Raw genomic sequence first — 13,518 nt, 5'->3', positions numbered from 1 at the left:
ACCTTTATAATACACATCAGGACTTGAGTAGCCAGAGAACCTAGCTGAAGGCATACAGCTACTGATCAATAGGAAGAAAAAGAGCAGGCATGGAAAGAAGAGAAGGGTGAGAGGCAGCATAGTCTTCCAAGTCTGAGTCTGTAAAACAAGTTCTTTTTGGAGTTTGGGATGAAAGAGAATTTGGGGTCCAGTCATAGGTATGAAAGAAGGAAAGAGATCAAAATGAAAAAAAAGAATTGCAAGATTTTTGCATGCATGCATTATTAGTTGTAATTGCCTTTTTTTTTTTTGCATAACTAAAATAAAGGTTTAGTTTTCTATTAAATAAAAATTCTGCAATTTAAAAAATCTGTGGGCTCAGTGTGAGAGAGGCCAAGAGTGAAGAACCATAGGAAGCTGGGTCCCTACCCTTAAAAAATGATATTCAGTAAATTATTAGGTGTAAAGTAATACAAATTCAACTCACAGTGAGATTCTATATCTCATGTGTAAGAATAGCTAAAACTAAAAAGACTGACCATACCAAGAGTTGGTGAAGATATGAAATAGCTAGATCTCTCACAGAAGAGTGATGGAAATACAAAATGAACAGTCACTTTAGAAAACTTTATGAATTTCTTATAACTTAAACATTACTTACTATAGATACTAGTGATTCCATTCCTGTAAAAACACACAAAACTTGTACTTGAATGTTTATAGTAGTTTTGTTTATAATAACCCAAACTGGAAGCAACTCAAATGTCCATCAACAGGTAAATGGATAAACAAAGTGTGGTATAACTATTCAATGGAATATAATACTCAGCAGTAAAAAGTAATGAACTATTGATACATGCAATATTGTGGACAAATCTGAAAAGCAATATGGTAAATGAAAGAAATGAGACATAAGAAACTATGATTCTGCTTATTAAAACTCATGAAAAGGAAAAAAACAAAGTGACAGAAAGTAAATCATTGGTCCAGTCACTGCAGAGGGGGAGCTACTTGATTGTATGTATATATTTGGCAGAATTCATTGACTGGTATACTATAACTGAGTAGTTTTCTTCCATGTAAATTCTACTCAATAAAGCTAATGAAAAAATTTGGGTATTCTAAAATAAACACTTTGCTCAAATTATAGTACTTTTGTATGACAGTTTATCAGCAAGTTCCACCTTGAATCAGTGTTTAGTAATATTTTGGCACTCCTTTCTATCTACGTAGTTTAAATGGTCAAAATTTGAAGGAAGAGTTGGATGTATAGTCACTCTGAGGTTTAGGTTTGTTTTGTTTTCAAATTACTCTTGTTCCTCAAGTATCTTAGATTCCAAGGTAAGAAGGTTAAATAGCTAAATAATGTGTGGTTTGAGAAAACTCCTTAGGACTTTTAAAGGTCCCTCCTTTATACCAAAGCCAGTATTCTAGAATGCTTTGTTTTATATTTGGTTGGTTTTTGTTTTATTTTGTTTTGAATCAATTTTTTAGAGGTATAGTTTATAAACATTAAAATGCACCTGTACATAGGTATGGACAAATGTGTACACACCTATGTAACCTACACAATTATCCCCCAGAAAATTCTGTCATGTCCTTTACCCCCCACCCCCACCCTGGGCTCCAGGAAATCACCGATCTCACTATAGATTAGTCTGGCTCATTCTATAATTTTGTAAGAATGGTGTCTCACAGTCTCAGTTCTCTGTGTTTGGCTTCCTTTACCAAGCATAATGCCTTTTAAGATTCATGTTCTGTTAGTGGTTCATTTTTATTGTTGTGTTCCATTACATGCCAATTTATCCATTTACCTTTTGAATTATGAATAGTTTTTATGTGAACATGATTTTTTTTTTTGCCCATTGCTCTTAGCTAATACTCAGAAGTGGGGACACCTGGATGGCTCAGTCAGTTAAGCATCAGATTCTTGATTTCAGCTCACGTCATGATCTCAGGTTCTTGAGATTAAGCCCCACGTTGCATTCTGTGCCAGATGTGTTGCCTGCTTAGGATTCTCTCTCTTCCCCTCTGCCCTTCCCCCCAACCCCAATTTACCAAAAAAAAAAAAAAAAAAAAAAAAAAAAAAAAAATATATATATATATATATATATATATATATATAAAGATACTCAGAAGTGGAACTTCTGGGTTGTATAAGTGTAGTTAAAGTTTATAAGGAACTGGCAAAATGATTTTCATAGTCATTATAATAATTCATATTCCTGTTAGTGTATGAGAATTCCAGTTGTTCCACATTCTCAGCAAAGTTTTATGTTGATAGTCTTTAATTTTAGCCCTTATAAAGAATGTACAGTGTTATTTCTGTGTGGTTTTAATTTGCATTTTGCTTATGATTAACAATGTCTTTGAGTACTTTTTTGTGTACTAATTGGCCATTCTTTGGTATTTTTATTTTTGGTGAAGTGTATTCAGTTGTTTGCCCATTTTAAATTTGGTCATCTTCTTATTAGTGAATTGCAGGAATTCTTCATTCTGCACATCAGTTCTTTATTTGATGTATGTGACTTGTTTCCTTCATTTTCTTAATGGTAACCTTTAAACAGCAGAAGTTATTAATTTATTCTTATATGAATCCCATTTTATAACTTTTTTCTTCATGGTTTGTTTGATGTCTTATCTTCTTTTGTTTTATTTTTCTAAGAGAGAGAGAGTGTGTGTGTGCGTGTTGAAAAGTAGGGGGAGGGGCAGAGGGAAAAGGAGAGAGAATGTCAAGCGAGCTCCACCTTATCACAGAGCCCTGGACCCCATGATCCCCAGGTCATGACCTGAGCCAAAATCAAGAGTCAGATTCTCAACCAGCTGAGCCCCCCAGTCACCCCTGTTTGATGTAGTAAGAAATCTTTACCTTCTCCAAAGTTGTTAAGATTTTCTCTTTTGTTTTTTTCTATAAGCTTTAAGTTTTTGTGTGACTCGTTCTGATTTAATTGTGCTTTATGTGTAGTGGTGTCAAAGTTCATTTTTTCATATGGCCATCCAGTTGTTCCAGCACCTTGTTGAATAGACTCATCGTTCTCCATTAAATTACCTTTAAATTTTTGTCAATCAACCTTGTACGTAGAAAAGCTTTTTAAAATTTGATAGTCTAAGATGCTGGCGAGGATGCGGAGAAAGGGGAGCCCTCCTACACTGTTGGTGGGAATGCAAGCTGGTGCAGCCACTCTGGAAAACAGCATGGAGGTTCCTCAAAAAGTTGAAATTAAAGCTACCCCATGGACCCAGCAATTGCACTACTGGGTATTTACCCTAAAGAACAAACATAGTGATCCGAAGGGGCACGTGCACCTGAATGTTTATAGCAGCAATGTCCATAATAGCCAAACTGTGGAAAGAACCTAGATGTCCATCAACAGATGAATGGATAAAGAAGACGTAAATATATACAATGGAATACTATGCAGCCATCAAAAGAAATGAAATCCTGCCATTTGCGATGACATGGATGGAACTAGAGGCTACTATGCTTAGCGAAATAAGTCAGTAGGAGAAAGTGATCTATCATATGATCTCCCTAATATGAGGAAGTGGAGATGCAACATGGGGGGTTTGGGGGGGTAGGAAAAGATTAAATGAAACAAGATGGGATCGGGAGGGAGATAAACCATAAGAGACTCTTAATCTCACAAAACAAACTGAAGGTTGCCGGGGGGAGGGGGGTCTGGAGAGGGTGGTGTGGTTATGGACATTGGGGAGGGTATGTACTATGGTGAGTGCTGTGAAGTGTGTAAACAGTTCACAAACCTGTACCCCTGGGGCTAATAATACATTATATGTTTATTAAAAAAATTAAAAATTAAAAAAAATAAAATGAGCATCAAGCAAAAAAATTTGATAGTCTAAATCTTGATATAGTGTGTACAATTTTTCTCAATTTTTAATGTTGAAAAGATGTTTATTAGACTAGTTTAAGACAAAAGTAATCCTATAATATGAACATTTAACTGCTAGCAATCTGAATTCCTTAAAATTTTTTAATATACAAATTAATTTAGTCTCTACTATTCAAATATGTAACACATTGATTACACGATTTTGTCTTGTTTTTATTCATTGTGGGTTTTTTTTTGAAGGTTGGGACTAGATGGAAGGATGTGGTCTCCAAATGTATCCGATGTCATTTCCAGCCATTGCTTTTGTTTTACGCAAACCCTGATGGCACAGCAGTTTCTACAGAAGATGCACTTAGGCAGGTCATCAACTGGTCACATTATAAATCCGTTGCAGGAAATATGGGTAATTTTTATAAGTTCTTTTTAGTGTTCTTTATAGTATCATAGTCATACTGTGTATTAATAGAGTGAAGATAAAATTAATTTTGAGAATAATCTCAAAATTTAATTTCAGTAAAACAGAGTTGAGGAATATTAGATTATTTTGAGTTAATCTTTATAAAGAAGACTTTCCTCACCAGTGGCCTCTAAAACACCCTCAGGACCACCCACTTCTGTGGTAATAGGCACAGAGGGGATACTTGACTGGAAGCTCTTTCTAGCAGTACAAATTGAGAGTTAAAATGAGTTCTACACTAAAAAAGTCCAAAGGATATAGGCCATTTTTAATGTATTGCAAAGCAGGTAGAAATCCTTCAAAAATTTCCGTCCTTTGAGTTTATAAGCAGTTATCCACCACATTTAAAAAAAAAAATTATTCAGGGGAGAAGAGGATGGGAATAATACATTTTTGTTTATCTTTTAAGGATGTGAAAAGTCCTCAGTTTATAAGTTAGATAATTCAAAAGAAAATGGATTTGGTGATCAGGCCAAACAGAGAGAAAATCAGAAACTTCAAACAGATAATATTTCATCATTTAGCCGGAGCCACATTCAAACAAGTGGTGGTAGAGGACCAGGTATGTTTTTAAATTGTCATTTTCACGTTGTCCCTGAGTAATTATGCTTCCCCCTTTCCTTTTTACTAAATCTGTAATTTCTGTTAAGTACCATAGAAAAAGAGGGTGCTTAACCTACTTCCCTACAACTAGATAACAAAATTTTGTCTTTTACACATTTCTCTCAGACTTGTAGTTTGATTTGAACTGGACTTGACTACTATTTGGGTTTCTCCATACTCTCAGAGCTGGAGGCAACCTGGACAGTTACCAAAGAAAGTCATAATATGGCCTTCTTAGGAGTTAATTATGAACTTGGAGGGGAAAAACATGAGTTAATAATTTAGCATATATGCTAAATGTAAATTAACCATTAGTGAATGCAACAGTAGGAGTTCAAAATTATTATAATTGTAATTTATACCTAACCTCATTTTTATTCAACTCTGTCTTGTTATTGTCATCGCTCAACTTTAATTTTCACAAACCAAGTTCTGTGACTTGGGTCTAAATTGCAGCATGGTGTGTATAGTTATGGTTTAGAAATACATTGAACTCCGACGGGGCGCCTGGGTGGCTCAGTGGGTTAAGCCACTGCCTTCGGCTCGGGTCATGATCTCAGGGTCCTGGGATCGAGTCCCGCATCAGGCTCTCTGCTCAGCGGAGAGCCTGCTTCCCTCTCTCTCTCTCTGCCTGCCTCTCCGACTACTTGTGATTTCTCTCTGTCAAATAAATAAATAAAATCTTTAAAAAAAAAAAAGAAATACATTGAACTCCGAGTAGGTGGATGTTCAGGATGATTTTATAAGCAGCTTTAAAATACATTAATGAGGGGTGCCTGGATGGCTCAGTGGGTTAAGCCTCTACCTTTGGCTCAGGTCATGGTCTTGGGATCCTGGGATTGAGGCCCACGTCAGGCTCTCTGATTGGTCAGGAGCCTGCTTCCCCCTCTCTCTGTGCCTGCCTCTCTGCTTACTTGTGATCTCTTTCTCTCTCTCTGTCAAATAAATAAAGTAAAATACATTAATGAAGTAATGTCTAACCATAAAATTAACCCATTTAATCAAGGGTGATAGGATCCAGAATTAACAGTTGTCATCAATAAAGAACTACAATAAATGCTTTTAAAAGTTCTTAAAAGCTCTTAATGGAACCTTTTACCGTCTCTGTTGTCATACTCTTAGATTTAGCTGTTTGTCAAAAGATAACTACTTTTAAGCCCAGAAACTGTGTATGTGATAACAAACACAAACATTAGAACCAGGCAACTTGGGTTCATAAGCCAGTTTCTAAATTTACAAGCTTTGTGACCTTGGGCAAATTTTTAACTTTTCTCTGCCTCAGTTTCCTGATCCACAGTGGAGACAATAATTGCCCCTACCTCAAAGAATTAAATGAGTTAAGACTTACAATAGTGTCTGACTTATAATAGTCACACATAGTGACCACTCATTTAGCTTCAGCCTTTATTATTTCAGTGCAAGATCTCTTTTTTCCTTTACCTGGCTTTAGGAGCTATAGAAGAAGTTTTAAAAGCCAACTTGCATCTCCAGTGTGAGGATAAATCACATTGAGTTTTTTGGTTAAACAGAAAAATGAGTTCATAGTATACTTTATATTTTGTTTTAAATATATAGCATCTTAAAATTTTTATAGTTCAGTTCATACTTTTGAGCAATTTGAAAACTGATCTATATCATTTATAAGAATGATTTCTTTTACAGTTAAGTTAAGTCACAGTGATCAAAGGGAAAAAATAAAAGACATTTCCAGAGAATGTGCTTTAAAAGCCATTGAACAGAGGAACATACTTTCCTCACAAAGGAAAGATTTGGAGAGGGAACAAAGAAAAGATTTGGGCCGACACAGAGGTAAGTTTAAGAGCTTAATAGTATTCATTTGAAAAGGAGTTGCTAAAATCTTATTTTTAAACTAGATTTTATAACTTTAATACAACTTAATATAATTTATTTATATTTGTTATATATATCTGTTTACATGTTATGTTACATATCTCAATATGATGTCTTTAATATACCTATTAAATCTGTGAATATGCAATGTTTCTGGTTCTTATTTAATTCTGGCCGGGAATATTTGTGCTTATTCTGATGATTTAACTTTCCTTTTAGTTACACATTCAGTTCCCCCATATGGTACATTCAAATAAGAAAGAAGGTTATAAAATTATGTGAGAAAAGCAGCCTCTCATCTTCCCTCTGTTAATAGTGTGCAGTTCATTATGAGCATGCCTTACTCTTTATGGCTTTATCCTCTTTTCTTTATGGACATACCATAATTTAAATGATCCTTGCTAGACTTTGAAACCTGATTTAAGATTTTTGCTGCAGTGATATCCTTTTACATGCACCTTTGTGTACTTTTTTGTGTATAGCTAGAGCATGAAATTATTTCTGGAGAATTGCTGGGTTAAGGGTGTTTATTCTTAATTTTGATGGCTGTGGCTCACCTGCTCTCCTAAAAGACTAAACCAGTCTGCACTCCCACTGATTGAGTGATTATCTGCTTCTTCACACTCTTAGCAGAAGTTGGCTTAACAAACTTTAAATCTTTACCAGTATAAGAGATGGAAAATACTTTTATTATTAAAATTTTCATTAATGATAAATGAGATAGAATACTGTTTATTTGTTTTTTTAAAGCTTTAATTATGATCTACTTTAGAGGTCATTTTTAAAAATCAGTATATAACTGCTTACCTTACAAATGCCTCTCATAAACATAGAGAATGAGGAAAACACTTTTCAATGTCAAATCACTATGTGATATAATATAAATCTTATAATTACTATTCACTTATTACTGCTTAACATTTCTTCTCAAACAAGGTATTTGGCTTGTAACTAAAAAGTATCTCTGAAGAGTATTCATTTGTATCTTTATTTAATTATTTAAAGATTTGGTTGATGAAGACCTTCCACATTTCAAGTCTGGATCACCTCCTGCCCCAAATGGCTTTAGACAATATGGAAACCCACATCTCTATCATAGTCAAGGAAGAGGACCATGTAAACATGACCGAGTTGCCCATCAGAGTCGAGCTTCTGCACAAACACTGGGTTCAAGTAAATCCCAGATTCTTGCCCCAGGAGAGAAAGTAACTGGCAAAGTTAAGAGTGACAGTGGCACTGGATATGATACAGACAGCAGCCAAGATTCTAGGGATAAAGGAAGCAGCTATAGTGGCAGTAGTAAAAGCCGGACCCGAAGTTGGAAACCTATGAGAGAAACGTTAAATGTTGATAGTATTTTTAATGAAAGTGAAAAAAGGCAGCATAGTCCAAGACATAAACCAAGTATTAGTAACAAACCTAAATGTAGCAAAGATCAGAGCCTTAACAATTGGCCAAAAGACAACCTAAAGCAAAAATGTTTAATGACCATATATGAAGATGAAATGAAGCAGGAAATAGGAAGCAGGAGTTCCCTTGAATCTAATGGAAAAGGAGCAGAGAAAAATAAAGGCCTCAATGAGACTAAAGTTCATGGTGACAATTGGCAGATGCAAAGGACTGAGTCTGGATATGAAAGTAGTGATCACGTCAGTAATGGATCTGCCAATTTGGATTCACCTGTTATCGATGGAAATGGCACAGTAATGGATATCAGTGGTGTTAAAGAAACAGTATCCTGCAGGTAATGCGCATATTAAATGAATGATTTTTCCCCATCATTCTCTCCTGTTACGTGCAGTAATTTCAAAGTCTTGGTTCGATTAAGTGTAATGGAAAGAGCTTGACTGCAGAGTGAAGAGACCTGAGATATTGCAAGTTATTTGATATTTCAGGGTTTTTAGTTTTAATGTTTATTTCCTGATTCCAAAAATATTTTTAGGAAATTTCAAAAGTACAGAAATACATTGTTATTGTTGCCACTGATAACTATTAATACATACTACAGGTTTCAAAGCATAGTTTAAATTGGCTGCATCTTAAGTCATTAAGCTAATTATTTAAATCTTTGGTCTCTTTAATGTCCATTATCCCATCTCTAACATCGGTAACTCAGAGCTGGGATATTTTCTACTTTCATAGCCAGTTTCATGGAGGAGAGATTTATTTCCTTCAGCAAATGTAAAAGAATGCAGCCAAATAACTAAGTCTCTGTTCAATTAATTTTTAATTAATTCTGAATGTATTTGTATATTACTGTTAGCAGTACATTTGCCCTTTTCTTTGTAACCTCTAAAATATGTCCACAGCTTAATTGGCTGATTTCTTACATCAGTCTAGTCACAATTTCTGCTTTTAACCCACCTAAGACATCTTAATTTGTTATTAGCTGATGTTTTTATCACATTTATTATTAAAAAGCCAGATTTGCAAAAATCAAATGTTTGTATTTTATTAAAATAATCGTTGCAATAAGGACTTCGGAAAACTTTTTTGTTTGGCAGAGTAATTTCATAACACAACTCAAAAAGGAGTAGTCTAGGGTAGTAGAAAGATCAGGGCTTTGCAACCAGATAGACTTGGATTTTAAGTATTGGGCAAATGGATTTGACTTTGACAACCTTAATCGCCTATTATAAAATGAAGATAATAACTATTTTTAAGTGTTGTTGTAGAGATGTAAATTAAATAATGCAGATTAATCCCCTAGAACAACACATGTCATATAATAATTGTTTAACACATGTTATTTCCTTTCTTTTTCTCAGATTCTAACTAAAATAATAATTCATGATAGCTGATGTATTTGGTATGTTTTCTTCTGTGTTTTAGTGACCAGGTGAAGACAAACAACCTAAATATAGAATGTGTCAGCTCTTCCTCCCAACAGAACAAAAACTACTTTGAAGGTAAAATTTTACTTACATATATTGTAATAGTAGCTGTAAAGAATAAGTTGTAATAAAAGTAAAGAAGCTAAGAACAGTCCTGTTACTGATAAGATATGAGTAATGAGGATGGAAGTTGATAGAGTTAATGCTTTTAAAGGCTTTGAAAGGATGGGAGTAGCCACTTCAGGCAACTGGCAAAGAGGGGAGTGTGTTAATCAGGATAGGCTGGGTTCTAGGATACACAGTGGTAATAACTTCAAAATCTCGGGGTCAATACCTGAGATTTTTGTTGATAGTATATGACCAGTGGAGGTCCTCGTGGAGCCTCCTCTTAACTACACTCAGGGCCCCACGCTAATGAGATTCCATCTCCAAAGATGCTTCTCTGAACCTTGCAGTATTGTGGGGAGAGGAGATTGAAGGAGGACACAGCAATCACTTAAAACTTCAACCCAGAAGTGATATATGTACTTCCACTCACATCTCATTAGCGAAGGCAAGTCTTATAGATAAGCCTAATTTCAAAGAGGGTGGGAAAGTAGTCTTAACCTGTGCCTGGAAGGGGATCTGTAATGTGTTGGACAGTCCTAATGTCTGCCATAGGAGTTAGGGACAGGATAGAAAAATGGATAAGCAACCTGTTGGAAAAGTTCAGTTTGGAAGTAGTAAATATATTATTGGGGTGGCATTATTATAGGTGATCCATTACTCACACATAGCATTTTTGAATGTGTACAGAATTCAGGCTGCTAATGAGAGGATATACCTGAAGGATTTGGGGGAGAAGGATGAAGGAAAAGGATGAAAAAGGGGATTATTGAGGTTGCAATCAAAAACAGTATTTTCAAAGGTTAGAATTCAGAGGATTAGAAGAGATAAAATTTTTCACAATAAAAATAGCCATGTAGAACAAATTTTAAAGTTTGTTTTTAATCTATCATTCTTAAGGCTTTTGTGGGGATTATTTTAAGGTTACAGACTTTGAATATGATTAAATGTTAAATTATTTTGTTTTTATCAAGTGGTATAATATCAGAAGGAAACATATTAAGGAAATAACTTTCCTTTCCTATATAAAATGTCTCGCCTCTTTTAAAAATCTGATAAGTCTGGTAAGCAAGTATTACAGGAAACAGTAAAGGGCTGGCCAGAAGTCAACAGCAGAAGTCAGTGAAATTGAACAATAACTACAAGTTCAGTACTTTTTACAAAATGATGCTTGCTTCCTGAGAGTAATAAAAACACAACACCAGAGAGATTTTGATGATCAAGAATGCATTGCTGTAAGAGCTTTGCTGTGGGTTTCCCCATTTAATATGAAAGAGTGTGTGTGTAACCTATTTGAAAATATGTTTTTTATTGTGGAAAGAAAGATATTTTTTATTGTGATAAAATACACATAACAAAATTTGCCATTCTAACCATTTTTAAGTGACAGGTCAGTGTTATTAAGAACATTCACATTGTTACAACCATTATTAGCATCCACCTTCAGAACTCTTTCGACTTCTCAGACTGAAATTCTGTGCCATTAAACAGCTATTTCCCCCTCCCTCCCAGTCCCCGGTAACCACCATTCTACTTTCTGTCTCTATGAATTTGACTACTCTGGATACCTCAGATAAATAGAATCATACAGTACTTGTTTTTTGTGACTGACTTATTTCACTTAACATAATGTCCTCAGGTTCATTCCTGTTGTGGCATGTGTCAGAATTTAACTTCTTTTTAAGGCTAAGTAATGTTACATTATATAACACATTTTGTTTATCCATTCATCTACTGATGGACATTTGGGTTGTTCCTGTCTTTTGGCTATAGTGAGTAATGCTCCTATGAACATTGGTATACAAATACCCGAGACTCCTGCATTCATTTCTTTTTGAGTATATATATACCCAGAAGTGCAATTGCAGGATCCTGTGGTAATTATGTGTTTAATTTTTTTGAGGAACCACCACACTGTTTTCTACAGCTGCTGGGTTATTTTACATTCCCATCAGCAGTGCACAAAGGTTCCAACTTCTCCATATTTTCACTAACACTTAACTCTCTTCTGGGATTTTGTTTTGATAATTATCACTAATCACTAATGAGTGTGCAGTTGTTTCTTTTTGTGGTTTTGTGTAGCCCACTTATTTAACCGCATAAATTATGTTAAAGGACACCTGGGTGGCTCTGTTCTTAAGTGTCTGCCTTCAGTTTAGGTCATGATCCCAAGGTCCTGGGATGCCCCCCCCACCCCCCATTGGGCCCCCTGCTCAGCGGGGAGCCCGCTTCTCCCTTTCCCACTCCCCACTGCTTGTGTTTTCTCTCTCACTGTGTCTCTCGCTGTCAAATAAGTAAAATCTTTTTTAAAAAATTGTATTATGTTAAAATTATTTCTTACTTAGAAATGTCAAAACCTGCCATAGTTCTTTAAGCTGGTCTTTGCTTTGAGAATCTTTGTTAATGTTCCTGCCTTACGGTGTCTCTTTGCATTCCCCTCCCTGACCCTTTGAGAATGTGGTATAGGAATTTTTTTTTTCCCAAGCTAAAAACATACCCTGTGTGGATTTTGTTTTCAGTAAGACACAATTTAATTCTTTGTGATTTGCTATGACTTTCTTGGGCATGACTTTTCTCCTACTTATTTGTAAAATGGGGGCACATTTATTGGCCTGAAGAATCACTTTCTATAAATAGCTAACAGATTTAGAAAGCTAAAGAGCTTTAGAAATTTTTTTATTTTCATATTTTCTTTGATATTTAAGTGAGTTTTAACACAATCCAAACAAGTTTGCTTGATGTCAGAGAACTAAAAATCTATAGTAGTGCCATTGTAATTATTTCATTGGTATTTTTCTCGTTGACAAAGATTTTACATAGGTTTCTCTGCGTATGTCATTATGGGTTTGAATGCTGCCTAAAGCCATTATTTGGGAACATTGTTCACATTTACACAGTGCTATTTAGATTATTTTAGCTCCTCTTTTAAAACGGGTCACTGATTAAGAGAATTTCAGATGCCTTAAATGACATTCAAGACAGAAGACTTTATATGTTCAAAACTACATGGTTGGGAGAAAGTATCACATATTTTAAGAATACAGGTAGTTTGGTCTATGCAAGGCTGAGAGCGTATATGGAAATTGTAAGATGATAGTTAAGAGAGTGGACAGAAGCCAACTCATGATGAAATTTTTATGCTATTTTTAAATCCTACAGTAAGTGGAAAGGCACCAGAGGACAAGGAGAGTAATACACTCCAGTTCACATTTTAGAAAGACTGGTGGCAATGTAGAGAGTGAATTTGGAGCAGTGAGAGAAATAGTAGTTAGATGACTGTTTGGACAGCCTGGAAAGAAAAGGTGAGGACATAAACTAAGGCAGTACCAGTATCACAAAAGAAGATTTGAGAGTTTATAAGGAAGTGTAGACAGTGGAGTCAGTTTTTATGACAGATGTACAAAAGGGAGGAAGAGGAGAAGCTGGGGATAGCTGTTATTTGAGACTTACATAAGTAAATCACAGTGTACCAAATCAAAGAATATAGAAGAAGAAACAACTTTTGGGGGATGAGAGGAAGATGCCAAATTTATTTTTTGATTTATCATCTAGGTGAATAGATTTATTAGGCTGTTAAGGACATATGTCTACAACTCAGGAGAGAGGATTCGTTCGGTAACCAGCCACATATATGGGAATTGAATGCCATAGACATGGACTGTATCACTCAGGAGAAAGGGAGACAAAGGAAAAAAAGAGACAAAGGAAAAAACGTGGGGTTTGCTAAATAAGAGAGATGAGCTAAGGATAGAGAGAAGGAGCAACTTTGGGAAGTATGAGAAGTAGCTAAAAGGATGAGAAAAAAAAAAAAGGAGAGAAGATTATCACAGGGAAACCA

At 35.1% G+C, this 13,518-nt stretch overlaps 1 protein-coding gene across 3 annotated transcripts in view; it reads left to right on the top strand.

The window, feature by feature from the left end:
- The window catches only part of USP53 (ubiquitin specific peptidase 53), a 68,179-nt gene that overhangs the window by 46,362 nt on the left and 8,299 nt on the right, over positions 1-13,518 (top strand). For 2 of the 3 annotated variants that reach the window (XM_082727369.1, XM_082727371.1), the window contains 5 exons: positions 4,071-4,233; positions 4,697-4,849; positions 6,553-6,699; positions 7,747-8,485; positions 9,574-9,650. In XM_082727369.1, the coding sequence (XP_082583495.1) occupies positions 4,071-4,233; positions 4,697-4,849; positions 6,553-6,699; positions 7,747-8,485; positions 9,574-9,650 (1,279 nt within the window). The remainder of the gene's footprint in view (positions 1-4,070; positions 4,234-4,696; positions 4,850-6,552; positions 6,700-7,746; positions 8,486-9,573; positions 9,651-13,518) is intronic. The other variant, XM_082727370.1, reaches the window with a different exon arrangement.

Source organism: Mustela nivalis, assembly GCF_964662115.1.
Source record: "Mustela nivalis genome assembly, chromosome: 4".
Lineage (NCBI taxonomy): Eukaryota > Metazoa > Chordata > Mammalia > Carnivora > Mustelidae > Mustela > Mustela nivalis.
Note: the sequence above shows the minus strand (reverse complement) of the source record. Positions and strands in the feature narration are given on the sequence as shown.